The sequence below is a fragment of the Chiloscyllium punctatum genome, chromosome 13 (assembly GCF_047496795.1).
Source record: "Chiloscyllium punctatum isolate Juve2018m chromosome 13, sChiPun1.3, whole genome shotgun sequence".
Lineage (NCBI taxonomy): Eukaryota > Metazoa > Chordata > Chondrichthyes > Orectolobiformes > Hemiscylliidae > Chiloscyllium > Chiloscyllium punctatum.
Window position 1 is genome coordinate 101107054 of NC_092751.1, and position 19715 is coordinate 101126768.

General features: G+C 45.4%; 1 protein-coding gene across 1 annotated transcript in view; it reads left to right on the forward strand.

Annotated features, from left to right (window-relative positions):
* Positions 1-288: 288 nt before the first annotated feature.
* Positions 289-19715, forward strand: part of ndst2a (N-deacetylase/N-sulfotransferase (heparan glucosaminyl) 2a) — a 112055-nt gene continuing 92628 nt past the window's right edge. The window contains exon 1 of the mRNA XM_072583461.1: positions 289-1472. Coding sequence (XP_072439562.1) covers positions 480-1472 — 993 coding nt within the window. The 5' untranslated portion in view covers positions 289-479. The remainder of the gene's footprint in view (positions 1473-19715) is intronic.

Consider the following 19715-nt stretch of genomic DNA (forward strand, 5'->3'; position numbering starts at 1 on the left):
ATGCTAGCCGTAACCCTAACCCTAGCCTGAACCCTAACTCTAACTCTCCAATCTATTTATTTCTATCTGCTTGTTTGTGTGTTGCAGGTTTCAGCGGCGTATCCCTGGGGGAGAATGTCTGATTCTCTCGGCTGGCGAGGAACTTGAGCGGTCATCTTTCTGGGCACGGCAGCGTCTTTTGGTTTTTGCCCAGGATGTCAGATGCCCCCTCGGGTGCATGATCCCGAAGCAGTGCCAGTCGAAGCCTGAAAGTGGAGGGGGTGGGGGGGGGTGGGGTGGTGGGCTCGGTGAGGAGTAAGGACGCGTGCCAGCCAGAGAGCGATGGGATTGTTCTGCCATGGTCACGTAGGATAAATGGCAGTGGGTGAGGAGTGGTTTACTGCTTGCTGCTGCTGCTGCTGCCTGTCGCTGCTGCTGTGGCGTGGACCCCTCTCAGACTCGCTGCCCCTTTCCGAACCTCGAGCTAGCCAGAGCTCACCATGGTTAGCGCTTGGAAGTTTGCACGGAATTGCCGTCAGCTGGAGCTGCACCGGTTGATTTTATTGCTGATCGCCTTCAGTCTGGTCTCCATGTGCTTTTTGGCCTATTACGTGACGAACAGCCCTAAGATCAAGGAGGCTCTGCCATTACCAATTAGTGATTGCAACAGCCAGCACAGGATCTCACTGCCACCACAGTCTCTCAGGCGGTTCGTGCCTGCCGTGGACACTTCGAGGACTGACCCCGTGGTCCTGGTTTTCGCCGAAAGTATTTATTCCCAACTAGGTCAAGAAATAGTGGCAATTCTGGAGTCTAGCCACTTCAAATATAGGATAGAAATAGCCCCCGGGAAAGGGGATGTGCCAACCTTAACGGACAAAGATCGGGGTCGCTATGCCCTCATTGTTTATGAGAATGTTCTAAAGTATGTGAACCTGGATGCCTGGAACAGGGAGTTGCTGGATAAATACTGTATAGAATATAGTGTCGGCGTCATTGGCTTCTTCAAGGCCAACGAGAACAGTTTACTCAGCGCCCAACTCAAGGGTTTCCCTCTGTACCTGCACTCCAACCTCGGCCTCAAGGACTACCACATCAACCCCAATGCCCCCCTGCTTTACGTGACACGGGCCAATGAGGTGGAGCAGGGCCCGTTGCCCGGTGACGACTGGACGGTCTTCCAGTCGAATCACAGCACCTACGAGCCGGTTCTCCTGGCCAGCACGAAGTCAGCAGAGTTTATCCCCCACCTGAGCACGCACAAAGCCCTGCACGCGACAGTGGTCCAGGACCTGGGACTGCATGACGGCATCCAACGAGTCTTCTTCGGGAACAACCTCAACTTCTGGCTCCACAAGCTGATCTTCGTGGACGCGATTGCCTACCTTACGGGCAAGCGGCTGTGCCTGCCCCTGGACCGTTACCTTTTGGTGGACATTGACGACATCTTTGTGGGGAAGGAAGGGACAAGGATGAAGGTCGCGGATGTCGAGGTAAGCAACTGGGCTATCTTTTCACGCAATTGAGGAACAATGTTAACACAGAAGGAGGCCATTTAGCCTCTCATTTCTATGCTGGTTTTGTGAAGGAGCTTTCAAACTTGTCTCCTCCATCACCACCACCTCATTGTTGTACAGTCATTTCTTCTATAGTGCGATGGTAATGTTCCTGTGTGATCCCATGCCGTACAAGTATCGCGCAATACAAATAACACTTTAAAATGTTGGTGATGCAACCACACTGTACCCAGCACACGTTTTAAAAGTTCGCATTTTGGAAACAGCGCCCCCTATTCATCAAACTAGTTACAGCAAGTTTGCGTTGATGAACTAATGTTATAACAGACTGACCTTTACCTATAGCTTTCTTCTTCAAGTGTTTATCCAATTCTGTTTCAAAGGTTATTGTAGAACTTGCTTCCAGCATATGTTCAGACTGTGTATTCCAGATCACAATGATTTGCTGTGTAAAAGAAAATGAAATATTCTCTGCTGATTTTCTGAATCTTTTGCCAACTACCTTAAATAGTTAAAAATGATTTCAAATTGTCATTTGGTAGTACAGGACTTGACCAGTGCTGGAAAAGGCACATCTTGTGGTGCACTTAATAAATGCAGCTTCCAGTATTTGTAAGGGTCCTGTTCTTTGCAAGCACATGTCCACAAAGTGCATCTATTTCAATTCAACAAAAAAAGTGACAGTCATTCATTAATTCAGCACTCAGTGTAATGGCCTGACCAGAGTTAACTTGCCTGTTTTATAATTTAAGCAAAGTCTGGCAGTTAACTGTCATTTGTCATTGCCCAATGCATTTTCCATGACAGCGGCTCTTCCAATTAGAGTCCACCGGCCATCTAATCAGTAGTCTCCTCTCACACAGTGTGCATGTTGTTTTGGCATTTCTTCTCAGTTACCCTGATGGGCGTAAGGAGAGAATCTCCTTTAAAATGTGACATTTTTATCAGCAACCCTTATTTCACCTTTTTAGTCTCCTGAAGTGGAATTTGTACTCTTGCTGTCTTGGTATTGGTCAAAGAACAAAGCCAGTCAGGTAGGCAGAGCCATTCTCGTGGTGCTTTGTAGGAAATTCCGAACTGTTGCTTGTTTTCGGGAATATGGAATTATACATTGGCCATGTTTTAGATTCAGCTTAAGTACTGAAAATAAAAGTCTTAATCATTAAAAGCCAGTCGTATTGTTAAACGACCCCTTTAAACAAGTTTATCAAGATGGGATTCTTTGCAAAACACTGCATATGGAGTGATTGGATTATCTTCCTTTTGGGGTGGCACGGTGGCTCAGTGGTTAGTACTGCTGCCTCACAGCGCCAGGGACCCAGGTTCGATTCCAGCCTCAGATGATTGTCTGTGTGGAGTTTGCAAATTCTCCCTGTGTCTGCATGGGTTTGCTCCATGTGCTCCAGTTTCCTCCCACAGTCCAAAGATGTGAAGGTTAGATGGATTGGCCATGCTCAATGTTCCATAGTGTTACAGAAACATGTAGGTTAGGTGGATTGGGCATGGGAAATGAGGTTACAGGGATAGGGTTTGTGCTGGATCTGAGTGAGATGCTCTTCAGAGGTCTGGTGCAGACTCAATAGGCCAAATGGCCTCTTTCTACATGGTAATGTAGTAACATGCTTGGATTTTAGAATTTGTATTGCATTTAAGCTAATGAATGCAGATAAAGTTTGAATTGCAGTGCTGCGGGAGGCAGAATCGCATCTAATGTACACTTTTTATGATCGTTAGACTTAATATGGAAGACTTCCTGTTACATGACTTTTCTTATCATTATGTCATGGTCAGAACATTGAAGGGAATTGATAGCATGACAGTTAACTTGCAATACTGTTTATTAACTTGCAATACTGTCTGACCTGTCCACATAACATTCAGCTTGTCACCCTGCCAACATTTTTGTCTGTCTCCTTGATACCCTCCAAAGAATATTAACCCCTTAATAATTCAGAAGAGGCCAGAGAGTTCTGCTACAAAGAATGGCAAGTTTGACATTTTCTTTTAGCAGGTTAGTAGAGCCACCCGCAACTTAGATTATCAGCAGCCTTCAGTTAATTTTAAAATGTTTGCTCTTGGGTTCCTACATGCCAGTCATAAGATATTATTGGAGCTGATGGTATCCTGAGAATCTTCAGTTGTTCAGTCAGTCGAAGTTTGTTGTGTATGAGTCTGCTCACTGTGTTTGCTTGGCCAAGGTTCCAGAAAAGTAAGCAAAGCTGTGGCAGAGCTAGGAGTTCGGGTTGAATCATGGAGCAGACCTTTTTTAAAAAATTGTGAATGAAATCTGTTGCACACAGTAGTGTCGTCTCTATGGAGGGTTGAGATGCAAAATTTACAATAGCTCTGACATACCTGTCTGTGATGGCCTCCAGTGTGAGTGGCATTTTCTGAAGTGTAGACGCAGTTCAAAATACTGAGCACACACCGGTAGCTGCCACTTTTATTTCCAGTACACTCACACACAACTCACGTTTATCTGGAAGCAATTCTCGTTTGTCATAGAATGTTTTTTTTAAACATCCCATCTTGGTCTGAACTAACAGCAGCCAGTGAAGCACTTCACATTGAAGATGTATTTTTTCAGAGAAACAGATGTTGCTTCCAATCTTAGAATCATACAGCATGGAAGGGATGGCATTTGGCCCATCTGTCTCTGTTGTCACTTCCATTGAGCCAATCAATTAGTACCATCTCCCTGGCCTTCCCAAGAGCGCTTCTTGTTTTATATGTGTGCAGTATCTTCCTCAATCTTCATCGTCCTGCTTTCAAAAGCTCGGTTGTATTTAAAAGGCAAGTATTTGAAACAGAGCTGAAAATGTGTTGCTGGAAAAGCGCAGCAGGTCAGGCAGCATCCAAGGAGCAGGAGAATCGACGTTTCAAGCATGACCCCTTCTTCAGGCTCATGCCCGAAACGTCGATTCTCCTGCTCCTTGGATGCTGCCTAACCTGCTGCGCTTTTCCAGCAACACATTTTTCAGCTCTGATCTCCAGCATCTGCAGTCCTCACTTTCCCCTCAAATATTTGAAACAGGTTAGGATGCAGTAGCATATGGATAGTATGAATGTTCCGATTTCTTTTGAAGAGTGTTGTTTGATACAAAGTTTCTGTTTAGAATCTTCTTAAAAAATGACTTGGAACGATACATATAAATGGCAAGCATTGATCCAGTGTAACCTGCCTGTAGACAGGTTTCCCAAAGGATTCTTTAATGTATAGCTCATTTAAAATTATTGTCAACATTGTGCACTGCAGAATAGATGGTGAACTCAATAAAACCAAGCTGGGATATGAAGCTTAACCTATTGGTTACCGTCTAACCACGTGGAAAGACCTAACTTTTTTTGGGAAGGAAATCTGTCATTCTTGTCTGGTCTGACTGGACTTCAGTCATGTGGTCAACTCCAAACGGCCCTTGGGCAATGAGAGATGGCTATGAAAGGCTGGCCTAGCCAGCTACACGCACATCCGACAAACCGATGATGATGATAACATGCTGGCATCAGTACTGAAAACAAAACATGCTGGAGCTGGCAGTGGGTCTGGCAGCGTCTGTGGAGAGAGAGCAAGCTAAATGTTTCGGGTCTGGATGACTCTTCAGTAAAGTGCTGTGGAGGGCAGCATTGATGCAGTAATCGGGGGCAGGGGGTAAACTGGAGAAGCAACATCTCCTCTGCAGACTAGGCACTTTACAAACTTTTGTCCTTAATAATGAGTTCAACACCTTCAGATTGTGAACCCACTCCCATTCCTTCCCTTATTTTAAGCTTTACTTGTTACATTCTCTGTCCCCATGTCCTCTCTCTCATCCCCTCCCCCATGTCCCCTCCCTCCAGGCCAGTGAGTCTGTCTGTTCTTCCCAGTCTGGCATGTAGACTCACCATTGTTCTGACATTCTCATGTTCCAATCACTTAATCAGCAGCCTTTCTCCCCCAACGCTCTTCCCTCCCCCCAGCGCTCTTCCCTCACCCCACCCCACCCCACCCGACCCTCCTCCCACTACAGGTACTGCATAAATTGTTGCCCGCACTTCACATCAGAGCTCTGATGAAGAGTCATCCAGACCGGAAGCGTTAGCTTGTTCTCCCTCCTGGATGCTGCCTGACCCCCTGTGACCTCCAGCACTTTTTGTTTTCGATGCTGGGTAGCATCGGTTTGGATGGGAACCTTTTGCAAGCTCACCTTGAAACTTCAAGTGGAAGCAGTATTATTTCTTAGAATGTGGAAAGTGGAAGTGAAAATCTGGTGTCAAAGGAAATTCCACCGAATCTTGAGCCTTTGCAGCAGTAAGGAGTTTCTCTGCTCCTCTTCTGTTCCTTGGTCTGTCTTAGTTTCTCTTCAGTTTTAAAATTTCTCTTTTCTGATTGCTCCCTTTCAATAGAGCTTTTGTTCACCTCACATTCTCTTCTTTCTTTCGAATGCTGTCTCCTCTTTGTTAAACTCATTGAACAAAAGTGTTTAGCAAATGAGGGAAAAAAAGGGGATACTGCTTGCAATTGTTTTGTCCACAGGAACTTCCCTTTCCTGGTGAATCCTAGATATTACTGGAGTATTGTTAATTCTAACAGGGCAGTTGGACAGGTCTTTCCAAAATCCCCATTTGACCTAAATAGCGAGGAAGCCTTCACACTATGCTGGGATGCTGTTGGGGACGGGATGCTTTCAGGGCAATGGAGCAGGGTTTAATTGAACAGAGGGCAAGGATTGGGCCCTCAGGCAGTCATTGTTGCCTAGAGGAAGAGACAGTGAGGACCCCAAGACAAGCAGTCAGCATTAACAAAAGGACTGTGTAAGGTAAGGATTTTGAGATGGGCATTCAGTGTCACATAGAGAGATGGGTGAAGCAAGGGTCCTGAGACAGACAATTGGTATCACCTAGAGATATGCATATATTTAGCATATATAATGTGTGTGTGTGTCTATGTTCCACACCGAAATCAGTCCGTTGGCCTCAGCTATACCTTGTGGTTGCAAATATGGAGTAAACTGAAGGGACCAAATGGCCCCCTCGTGCTCTTGTCTCATGCTTCCTCCTCACTTTCTTTGACCCGATATTGTCACTCTGATGGAGAGGTTTGAACATGGGGCTGAGAGAAAGGAGGAGGCTACTTCAGGGAGAAATTAGATTAGATTAGATAACCTACAGCGTAGAAACAGGCCCTTCAGCCCAACACGTCCATACCGACCCTCCGAAGAGTAACCCACCCAGACCCATTCCCCTACGTTTACCCTGAATGCTATGGACACTTAGGCACAGTCAATTTCACCTGACCTGCACATCTTTGGACTGTGGGAGGAAACCGGAGCACCTGGAGGAAACCCACACAGACACTGGGAGAATGTGCTGAGGCACTTGGGGCTGTTTTCATTGGAGGGGTGACTTGATAGAGGTGTACAAGATGATTAGGGGTTGAGATAGGGTTGACCATGAAAACCTTTTTCCACGTATGGAGTCAGCTATTACGAGGGGGCATAGCTTTAAATTAAGGGGTGGTAGGTATAGGACAGATGTTAGGGGTAGATTCTTTACTCAGCGAGTCGTGAGTTCATGGAATGCCCTGCCAGTAGCAGTGGTGGACTCTCCCTCTTTATGGGCATTTAAACGGGCAGTGGATAGGTATATGGAGGATTGTGGCTAGTGTAGGTTAGGTGGGCTTGGATCGGCGCAATTTCGAGGGCCAAAAATACTGCGCTGTATTTTTCTATGTTCTTTGTTCTAATTGCCCAAGGCGGGAATCGAACCCGGATCCCTTGTGCTGTGAGGCACAGTGCTAACCACTGAGCCACCGTGCTGCCCAAATGTCAATGAGGTTTATCATCGCTGAGTTGTCCTGACACCTAGTTGACCAGCAGCCTGAGACTTTTGCCCCTTGTCGCTGTGACAAGCCTGGAGGGTTGACCTGGTCCAGAATTGCAGTAAGATGGGTTGACAGCAATAATTAGGCATGAAGAAAGCTCAGAGGACATTCTTGATGTCGTTGTCACTGTGCTTGGATTTCTGTCTTTTCAAGTTATTGCTAATTTGGCTTAAATGGGTGAAGAAAAAGGCCGTGGAAATTTGTTGTGTGAGGTTTAATTGCTCTTTCCCGCTGAGAAATGAAGTAATAAACACATGAATGAATCCTGTATTGACTTCAGCAGCAGCTACTTGCACAGACTTTTGCTAATTGAGTCAAATTGTATTACCACTGCTACTCACATGTACATACACATCAGCACATGTACATGCACACACGCATGAGCATGTATACACATGTATATTCACATGTATGCAAAAACACATACACGACACAGGCATACATGCACACGTACACAGACTTTGCATGTGCACGTACAGACACATGCACGCTCACATGCAAAATGATCATCAGATTGTTTCCCATTGCCTTAGCGGATCTGGGTTGCACGGTTTTGTAGTTCCCCTGCATTATTTTGAAGCCTCTCTCAGCCCATGACCCCAAGTGACCCACCAGCTGATCGTTCTTCTTCCTCTTCTGTTTTTATCCTCAGTTCCTCCTCCTTCAGGTGTTCCTGACATAAAGCTGTCATGGGGTTCCTGTCACGTAGAGAGTTATAATGGACTCAAAAAGTTAACACTGTTTCCCTTTCCACAAATGCTGTCAGACCTGCTGAGTGTTCCCAGTGCTTTCTGATTAAGATTCTCCAGAATCTGCAGTAAGTGTCTTTTATTTTAGGGTCTTCTTTCTAAGATATAGCTCTCGCTCTCGCGCTCTCTGGCTCTGGCTGTGGCTGTGGCTCTCTTTCACTCGCTCTCTCTCGGAACCCCTTTGATCCCTGCTACAACATGGAGTTAAGCCCCCCCACCCCACCTCCCCAGCCCCCGCTAATTTAAACCTGCAACACAGAAATGATTTAACCCGTGCTGTAATCTGTTAAAATCCAAGAGGCAAAGAACTATTCCAAAAGTCACTATTTAAAGTAAAAATGAGCAACGTTAATTTTTTAAAAGTCTAACAGAATAATTAACAACTATTTACAACTCATTTGTCTAAACCTATCGTTACCTTCTCCCCTCGAACCCTTCTACTGATTAGATAAAACCCACATTTCAAAACCAACCAGCTGTCAAATCTTCTCTTTGTATCTTCCTCTGTCGTCTTTTCTTCTTGTTAGGGATTTCTGTTTCACAGGTCATTGATCGATAAAGGTACCTTTAAGAGTGCTATTCTCGGCCAGTCTGCATATGTTGGTGGCCTGGCTGTTCAATTTTTCCTGGTCTCATACCCCAAAGCATCAGACCATTTCATTGGTGTTAATATTGTCAAAATACCAAATGCAAACTTGATTGAGTTTAGTATCTTGCGCATTAAACTGGCTGAATTTGAATTTTTTTTTGTCACATAGCAACCCAGGTACTGCTAGCCGCTGGACGAAATGTTCCATTGTAAATTCTGCAGCAGTCTGTGTGCTTGTTCAGTCCTTCAACTCTCTCTTAAAGATACAGTACCCCTTACACCTTCATAACAATTCCTGAATTCAACTCTTTGATCTAACCCACTCATTTGTCTTTCTATCCATTTTGTTGAGCAGTTATCCTCTCCTGTCTATATTTACAGTTAACCTTCACATCTGTAGAGTATATCGCACCACACTGGTGAGTGGCGTAGATATTCACTCTGCTTTTTTTTTTGAGATTACTTACAGTGTGGAAACAGGCCCTTCGGCCCAACAAGTCCACACCGACCCGCCGAAGCGCAACCCACCCATATCCCTACATCTACCCCTTACCTAACACTACGGGCAATTTAGCATGGCCAATTCACCTGACCTGCACATCTTTGGACTGTGGGAGGAAACCCACACAGACACGGGGAGAATGTGCAAACTCCACACAGTCAGTCACCTGAGGCGGGAATTGAACCCGGGTCTCTAGCGCTGTGAGGCAGCAGTGCTAACCACTGTGCCACCGATGTTTGGTACTGATGATGCCGGGCTCCCAGACGCTGGTTAGGCCATTGCTTACTACTTGGATCTAAGAAACCCATAAATATTCAACTGAAGAAAACCAGGAGTAATTCAGCTGCTCAAAGGACTACATGCAATTTACAGCGAGCTCTAGTACAGTGGTAATGTCACTACCTCTGAACCAGGAGGCCCTGCCTGCTCCAGAGATGTGTAACAACCCATCACTGAGCTGGCTGATCTAAAATTTACAGCACAACACACATGCCGTTTGGCCCACCTTGTCTGTGCTGGCATTTAGCCTCCCTGTCACCTGATTAACCTTGAGGATGTCATCAGATTGTTGAGTTCTCCCTGTGGGAGAGAGCTTGAGAATATCGTTGATGCATTTAAGGGAAGCCTTGAGATGCATGTAAGGGAGAAAGGGCATGCTCTTCGGTGAGAGGAAGTGAGGTGGGGTGTGTGGGGAAGACGCATGTGGAGTATAAATACTGGTCAGAACGGCCTATTTTCTGCTCCGTACGTGTTATCATTTTTGGTAAGCCGCTGTGCATTTACATTAAGCCATTGTATAGAATTATAGAATCCCTACAGTGTGGGGGCAGGACATTCGGCCCATCAAATCCACACCAAACCTCCGAAGAGTATTCCACCCAGACCCACTCCATCCCTGGGGCCCTGCATTTCCCATGGTCAATCCACCAAAGCTGCACATCTTTCGACTGATAGGGGAAATGTGGAGCACCTAGAGGAAACCCATGTAGGTACGATGAACACGGGAGGCATGGTGACTCCGTGGCTAGCACTGCAGCCTCACAGTGCCCGAGACCTGGGTTCAATTCCCACCTTGGGTGACTGTCTGTGTGGAGCTCGCCCATTCTGTCGGTGTCTGCGTGAGTTTCCTCCGGGTACTCCAGTTTCCTCCCACAGTCCAAAGGCCTGCAGCGTAGATGGATCGGCCATGCTAAATTGCCCCGTGGTATCCAGGGATGTGTAGGCTAGATGGATTAGTGATCGGGGGTGCAGGGTTGCAAGGATAAGGTGGGGGGGAAACCCACCCAGACACAGAGAGAATATCCAAACTCCAAACAGACAAGCACCCCAGGGTGGAATCGAACCTGGGTCCCTGGCGCTGTGAGGCACCGTGTCACCCTGTGCATGGCAAGGAGTTGGAAGTCTCAATCTTGTTTGTAGCGTTGGGGGCGCTGCATCTTATGTAACTGAAATTGGGCTGGGAGGATGTATGTATTTTATTTACTAAAGGATATATTCCATTTGTGGGATATAACTTGTTGTTTCCTGGAATTTTTGGAAGTGGTCACGAAGGTGAAGCTTTGTTTTCCCTTTTCTTAACTGTTTTAGTCAGATGTGGAATTCTTGTGCCAGAACAATTGGCATTCTGTAAGGAGCTCTGCTTCGACAGTGGGGTTGACCTGGTGTTCTGAATTACCTCTATTCTCACAAAATTGGTTGAAGACTAACGAGCTAAGAAATGCTTCCCATCTATGATTCATGGCTTTCTGTTATTCAACTGCATTGACCAAGGGCTATAGTAGTGAAAGCAAGTTTCAGTGTCAAAAAGCTCAAATGGTTTCTGAATCATCTCCAGTTCCTTGGCAAAACCAACATGTAGGTGAAATACCCTTTTATGGAACTGTTTTGGCAAAAATGGAGTCAATATGGAATTAATATTGATTGCATGAAATGTACAGCTCAGTTTAAAGGACTCTCCAGCCTAACCTTTGTCTCGCCCTATTGGCATAATCCTCTGTCAGTTTGCATAGTCCACCAGGGCCTCTGATTGTGACCTGAGGTCCAGCCCCCCACCCCACCCACAGGGCATTACAGACCCTGTAGAACCCCAGATCCCCTGTTAATTGGCTCCTGATCCCACACACAAAGCTTGCACCAGGATTAGAGAAACATGCAGTTGGTCAACTTCTGCTCTGACTTTCACTTTTGTCGCAATGCCAAAGATTCCTCCTCCGAAATCCACAAGCCCTGTGTACTGCCAGTGGGAGCTCGTTGTGAACAAATTGTTCAGCGTGTTTCCTACAATACCACAGGTTTGATGATTGAGATGGCAGTAAACCACTTTCTGACATCCTGACGCTGTGGAAGAAATAGTACAATTGTGAACCCAGGAAAGGTCAAGTTCTGACCTTTTGCAGATGAGCATATATCCTTTGCCTGAGGATATTATTACGATGTCGGAGACAGTGAATAAACGTTGTTTCAAATTAACGCCAAGAATTTGCAGAGGGACAGTGTACACACTTGTGAATCCAACTTTGGCGGTTGAAGGTCGAACCCAACACTGGGATTGAACCCAATGCAGCGGTGGGCGTGGGACCAGGTATCTGTGTGAGCAGTAAGAGCAGGCAGCCCATGTTCTGTCAAAGAACGAGCCAAAGTGAAGGGGATCGAGCCCTTGTAGGAAGTGGAAATCCAGCATACCTAAACACTTAAGGAAGACTGGTGAACCTGTTAACTTTATTTTTTAACTTGATACGAAGAAAGACTGTAATGTTTAACTTTAAACTCTGGTTCTTTATTTTTCTACTTTGTCGATAGGTTTTGGACCTAGGTGTCTTTGTACCTGAGATGGGAATGGCAACATCGTAAACTTGCACTGTATTCCTGTGTACTGTCGGTTCTTCGATAGCGCGATAGTCACGTTCCTGAGTGACCCTGCACTACACAAGAAACACAAGATACACTTAAAATATTGGCGATGCAATCATGTTACAGCCAACGCACATTTTAAAGTTCACGCTTTAGAAACTGCGGCCCCGATTCATCAATCACAAATTTGCGTTGATGGAACACTCATTATAGCAGGATGACCTGTACTTCTGTACTCGAGTACGTGACAATAAAACCTAATTTTAATTCTTTTTAAAAAAGTTTGAAGAAGTTAGGAATAGCCCACTTGAACATTGAGTCTGCACCGAACTCCAACTCCCTCCTCTTCATTTAATACTTTATTTTTAATCATCCTATTTGGACATGTTAAGTCAACCCTTCTTGAGCTGGGACTCTGAGCTGGACCATTCTGTCCACACATCAGATTCTTAAAGTCCACAGCACAGAAGAGGCTATTTGGCCTATTGAGTCTGTGCTAACCCACCTACACTAATCCCACTTCTCGGACTTGGCACACAGCCAAGACTGTGGTGAGGTTTTGAGTGCTCATTCCCGTATTTTTTATTAAAGGTGGACAGGTTTCTTGTCTCTTCCACCCTCCCATGCATTGTGTTCCAGACAGGGTCATGACCCCCTGCACCACGAGACCCCTTGGATTTGACCACAATGTCATCTTACCATCAGTCGTTTCGATAGCTGTGATCTATGACAGAGCCAAAGTAACACACCTTCTCAAAACTGACAGGTTCCTGCCTGAATCGATATTGTCCATAGCTTTGAGATTAGCTCCCAGTTCCTTGTGGCACGTTCAGTTCAGTGAAACCAGGTGTAGTTTTACCCAAGAAGGGAACAGCAAATGGCAGCCATTGATTTTATTGACTTTGTCTGCCTGGGCTGGCTGGGATTTTGTTGGAACATTCTTTACAGTAAGTTATGTGAATGTTGCCTTGTTGTTTGAGAAGGTGGAGGAGTGATTAATGTTGATGTGGGATTTGTTGTAAACATTGTTGGGATATAGAACAGTATAGGACAGGAACAGGTCCTTCATCCCACAATGTTGTGCTGAAGATGACACCAAATTAAAGTAATCGCTTTTGCCTGCCCTTGGTCCATATTCCTCCAAAGTATTCTCATACTGTGTTCTATTTGGAAGGGAGTAATTAAATTTGAGCAACTGTTGTTCCTTTCTCTCTCTGTCTTTTTCTCTCTCTCACTCTCCGTCTCTCTCTCTCTCTCACACTCTCTCTCTCTCTTTCCCTCCCTCTCTGTCTCTCTCACTCTCCCTCAATCTCTGTCTCTGTCTCTGTCTCGCTCCCTCTCTCTGTCTCTGTCTCGCTCCCTCTCTCTGTCTCTGTCTCGCTCCCTCTCTCTGTCTCTGTCTCGCTCCCTCTCTCTCTCTCTGTCTCGCTCCCTCTCTCTCTCTCTCTGTCTCGCTCCCTCTCTCTCTCTCTCTGTCTCGCTCCCTCTCTCTCTCTCTGTCTCGCTCCCTCTCTCTCTCTCTGTCTCGCTCCCTCTCTCTCTCTCTGTCTCGCTCCCTCTCTCTCTCTCTGTCTCGCTCCCTCTCTCTCTCTCTGTCTCGCTCCCTCTCTCTCTCTCTGTCTCGCTCCCTCTCTCTCTCTCTGTCTCGCTCTCTCTCTCTGTCTCGCTCCCTCTCTCTCTCTCTGTCTCTGTCTCTGTCTCGCTCTCGCTCTCTGTCTCTGTCTCACTCCCTCCCCCTCGCTCCCTCCCCCTCTCTCCCTCCCCCTCTCTCCCTCCCTCCCCCTCTCTCTTCTCTCCCCCCCCCCCCCCCCCCACACCCTCCCTCTCTCACTTCCTCCCTCTCTCTCCGTATTTTTTATATATATAAAACTCCTGTTCACCCCAGTTGTTATCTCTGGCAATACAAATTCATGGAGTTTACAGTAGGTAACCAAACAATCTGTTTATTTGCCTCTGTGATCTCCAATAAAGTATTTAAACAATGGCATTGAAAGACAAAGGTGGGGGGTGGGGGATCATCTTTCAATGCCTCTATGATTTGCTTTCCTCAGGTTCACTTGCTAATGATTAACCTTTCATTCCTGGGGAGTCAGGGAGAGCTGGCAACACAAATTGGATTTTTAAGGTGTTGGGACCCTTATGTTCAACATCACCGTGGTAACGAGATGGGGAAGACGATTGCACACAGTGGATATGTTTCAAACATTTCTTTGCATTACTATCATTTTTACGTTCAAACATTACAAAAATTACTTATAAAAATACATTCACACCACATAGTTTGGGCACATTTGGAGCAACAGGCCTCTGGCTGATATTTATAGTGCTGGGAACCTCAGAGATACAATGAGCGAGACCTGGATGAGCAGGCCTAGAATGCAAAGCTACTCAGCATTTTTCTGGTAGTTAAGACATCCCATATTTGGAGTGTTAGTTTGGGGGTGTGGAGTTTCAGTGCATTTGGTGCCCTATATCTTGGGTTATGTAATTTTGTGGCTTGAAATCCGTTTTCTACGTTTGTAACTCAGTTAATACTGAAAGATTACCTCAGTTCTCAGACTGGGGAAAATATAAGAACGCGACGTGAAAAATAAGATCTAAAGCTTGGTCCACAGATGGTGGGAATAGTTCCCACTTAGCCAGATGGGTGGGGAGACATTTTGATAATTACTCATGGTTACCAATGTGGTTAACATCTGCTGTCAGACCCTCTCTGGTCCATCAATGGCATCTTAACATGATACAGTGCCAGGCAGTGGCAAAAACCAGAATAGTTTCCTTGACAACCGCGTTGTTTCTCATACACACTGTCCAAGGGAGGGGCTTGAACTGGAACATCAGCGATGTCAATGTGAGTTAAACGCTTTGTTGTGGAGGAGAATCGCCTAAGGGAGGTATTACAGAGAGATTTACTTTTCAATTCTTTGTGGTACATTCCCTGCCAAGCCAGGCATTTATTGCCTATTCCCAATTCATAGAATCCTGACAGTATGGAAGCAGGCCATTCAGCCCACAATGACCCTGCAAACAGCTTCCCAACCAGAACCATCCCTCTACCCTATCCATGTGACCCTGCATATCCCACGGCTATCTCAAAGTCTTTTTTTTACAGAATCCCTACAATGTGGAAACAGGCCCTTCGGCCCAATAAGTCCACATGACCCTCTTAAGAGTAACCCACCCAGACCCGTTCCCCAAACCTATTGCTCTACATTTACCCCTGATTAATGCACCTAACCTACACATCCCTGAACACTATAGGCAATGTATCGTGGCCAATTCATCTTTGTACTGTGGGAGGAAACTGGAGCACCGGAGGAAATCCACACATACACAGGGAGAATGTGCAAACTCCGCGTAGACAGTTGTCCAAAGCTGGAATTGAACCTGTGTTCCTGATGCTGTGAGGCAGCAATACCAACCACTGAGCTGACTGCAGTGTGGCTGACTCTTAATTGTTCTCTGAAATGCCATTAGCAAGCCGTTTCCCTGCAAATAGGGATGGGCAACAAGTGCTGGCCCTGCTGCTGATGGCCACATCCTGTGAAAGGTTATGAGCAAGACCCAACAGCTACAGAGAGAGAAACCTCATGAAGGTCAAACCTGGTTCTGAGAGCACCTGGAGGAAACCCACACAGACACGGGGAGAATGTGCAAACTCCACACAGACAGTCACCTGAGGCTGGAATCGAACCTGGGACCCTAAGGCTGTGAGGCAGCAGTGCTAACCACTGAGCCACCGTGCCGGCACATTGTCCTTGAGAGCATGATGATGGGCAATACTCCCATGATGCTGTTGGATGGGGAATTCCAGAATTTCAGTTCACTGACGGTGAAGGGTGGGACCTCCAAGATGAGATGATGTGTGGTTAGAAGGGGAATGTGTACGCAGTAACGCTCCCATCTACAGGCTGGGTATGCCCTTGCAGACGGTTAGCGGTGTGCTGAGTTGCTGCAACTTGTCTTTTGGATAATGCACACTGCAGCTGCTGTGTTCTCTGAGTCCATATTTAACTTGGCTAATGTGCTAATCAAGCAGGACCATTGTTATTCTTCCATTTGATGTGGACATCGCTGGCAAAGCATTTATTGTTCATCTGGAATTGGCCTTCAACTGAGATGCTTTCTACACCCTTTCAGAAGTCGGTCAAGAGTTAATCACATTGCCATGTGTCTGGGGTGATGTGCATTATGGACCAGACCAAATCCCCTGAAAACATGTTGAGGAGCTAGCCTAGACTGTAACTTTCTCTTATTATAAATGCAAGTACCAGGTATTGGGTTCCAGATACAACTCAATTGGTCAAACAATCAGGCTTGAAGGAAAACACACTTCCTGCACACTAATGCTAAAATACAGTCAAAACAAAAAGAAATGAATTGGCTTAACTCTACTAAAATAAAAAGCTACTAATTAATTTCCAATACAGTGACATCCCATAAACATACCCATGGCAAAGACAAATTCAGTAAAATAGATTGTCTCACATGCAATTCTGGCAGCAGGAAGAGAGTCTCAGCTTTTAGTTGTAACAGAGAGTGAGAGATGTAACTGGCTTTCACTACCCCAACAGCTAATGAAAGCTAAGACTAAAAATCCTGGTTCTGTGAGAGCTTGACCCCACCCATTCAGGCTGCTTCTACTGTTCCAACTTTTATATTAAAAAAACCCAAGGCCTGACCAGCTGTTTACTTCATTGGCTTAAAGCAGACTGCTCCACCTTTGTCCCAAGCTCTTTACACTAAAAAAGGCAAGGACAAAATATACCTCTTAAAGCCATTATATCATCGCATGAGTTTGGGTAAGGATAGCAGATTCCCTTCCCTAAACAGCATGAGGGATTTCCTTTGGGGCAATCAGTGATAATCTTTTTTATGGTCACCACTGTATAAATGTTCTACATTTATTAATTGAGTATATAGTGTCATAGAGATATACAGCAAGGAAGCAGACCCTTCGGTCCAACTCGTCCATGCTGACCGGATATCCTAATCTAATCTAGTCCCATTTGCCAGCACTTGGCCCATATCTCTGTAAATCCTTCCTATTCATATACCTATTCAGATGCATTTTAAATATTGTAATTGTATCAGCTTCCAGCACTTCCTCTGGCAGCTCATTCCATTCACACACCATCCTCTGCCCCTTAGGTCCCTTTTATATCTTTCCCCCTCACCCTAAACCTATGCCCTCTAGTTCTGGACTCCCCCACCCCAGGGAAAAGACCTTGGCTATTTATCCTATCCATGCCCCTCATGATTTTATGAACCTCTATAAGGTCACCCCTCAGCCTGCGATGCTCCAGGGAAAACAGCCACAGCCTGTTCAGCATCTCCCTGTAGCTCAAATCCTCCAACCCTGGCAACATCCTTGTAAATGTTTCACCACCTGCCACGTTGAGGTTTGAACCCATGTCCCTGAGATATTTGCCTGAGCCTCTGGATTACTAGTCTAGTAACATTGTCTCTCCATCACTGTCTTCCCCGCAGAGCTGCTTTGTCCTGAATGTATTTAACATGGATAATTTTGGGATAGTGTAGGGGGATGAGCTGAGAATAGTTCACAGGTCGGCGCAACATCGAGGGCCGAAGGGCTTGTCTGCGCTGTATTGTTCTATGTTTTATGTTCTATCGAGCCTTTTGGTGCTATTGGAGATAAAGTGTGTCACCCTTTCAGTAGCAAGACAATACGTCCTGGGCTCAGGGTATTTTTGAAGATCTCCATTCAGTTTCTCTCGAGATCCTCCGTTAGTTCCTCTCAGTCTCGCCACAGCTCTGAATTCCCTCATTCTCTGCAATCCTGGTCACAGTCATACTGCTCAGAAACAGACCCTTCGGTCCAACCAGTCCATGCAAACCATAAACCTAACATAAACGAGTGCCACCTGCCTGTTCCTGGCCCATATCCCTCCAAACCTTTCCTAATCATGTACTTATCCAAGTGTCTTTTAACCATTGTTACTGTACCTGCATCCAGCACTGCCTCTAACAATTCATTCCACATGTGACCCACTCTCTATGTAAAAAGCATTGCTCCTCATGTCCTTTTAAAATCTGTCTCCTCTTAGCTTAAAAATATGCCCTCTAGTTTTTAACTCACCTCATCTTGGGGAAAAGACCTTTGCTTATTCCCCTGATCTGTGCCCTTCATGATTTTATAAACCTCTGTAAGGTCACCCCTCAACTTCCTAAGCTCCAGTGAAAGAAGTCCCTGCCTTTGTTTTTTATTATATAACTCAAACTCCCTTCCTGGCAACATCGTGGTAAATCTTTTCTGAACTCCTTCTAGTTTAATAATATCCTTCCTGTAACAGGGCAACCAGAACTGAACACAGTATTCCAGAAGAGACCTCACTAATGTCCTGTACAACCTCGACATGATGTCCCGTCTCTGATATTCCAAAGGTCACCCTGCCCTGGAATGTGTGGAAGAGGTCCCTTCATCTCTTTCCTGACGATCATTTCATTCACCTTCATTGAATAATTGAACCTTGTTTATAAGAAAGCACCAAATCTCAAGTTTTCAGCTGTAGACTGCAATGGAGGATGCTTACTGCAGGTTAATAGGCACCTCGCTATTCAGACGCTCATTAAAATCAGTAGTTGCCAAAGTATTTTGTGAAGTGACCAGTCTTGAAATATTTCTATGTAATTCCTCAAACCTGCTCATGGGCTTAATAAGCGTGGCTTTCATCATGTTTTGCTTCCTCTTGAGATAGTGTTTCAGTGGATGCAAGTACTCGTCTTCATTAGTGCTGAAACAGAAGGGGCATTTCCTAACCAGTGTTGATTCAACTGCTAACCCCAGGAGAGGACATTAACTTTATGGTATTTTCATTGTATGCTGCAATCATTTTTATATCTCCCAGTGGGTACAAGGGATTTCCAGAAATAGCTGTGCTGACTTTGCAAATGGGTGCAATCATTAACAGGATGGGACCTCAGCAATTTTTAACCTTTGTTTTTGTCTGGTATTCGGAGACGGTTGTGCAAAAAGAACTACCATCACTGGTGACCGTCCCTGGCTCATGTGGGTATGATCTTTCCTAGCAGCCTTTCACAAAGATTGCTTCTTTGCCATTCATACTGGCTTCATCTCCCAGCCCAACAAGAGCTAAGAGCTAAGAAACTAAGAGCATCCTAATCAGGAGCACACACAGGGTCCACGGCCCCTTATTAAAATCATGGCTAGAACGTCACCAACAATTCCAATATTTTTCTCCCCTTTATCTCTCTGTACAAAACTCAAAACGATCTTGTGGACTGGGCTCAACGATTGCCAACGATTCCTAATTTTCTGAGTTCAGAACTTTCTCCCCATCTCAGTCCTGACCCCTTATCATGAAGGGGAGACCCCTAGACCTAGATTCTCTAGCTAGAGGAAACAGTCTCTTAGCATCTATTCTGAAGAAGGATCACTGGATCCGAAATGTTAACTCTTTCCAATGGCGCTGCCAGACCGACTAAGTTTCTTAAGCAATTTCTGTTTTTGTTTCAGATTTTCAGCATCTGCAGTTCTTCTTTTATTTAGACTCTCAACATTTATGTTCAAGTCCTTTCAAGATTTAGTTTTGACTGTTTCAATGAGAACTCCATAAACTTTATAGCATTTCATGCCTCTCTGTCTTTTGATCGCTCACACTCTGTCTTGCGCCTGCTCTCTGTCACA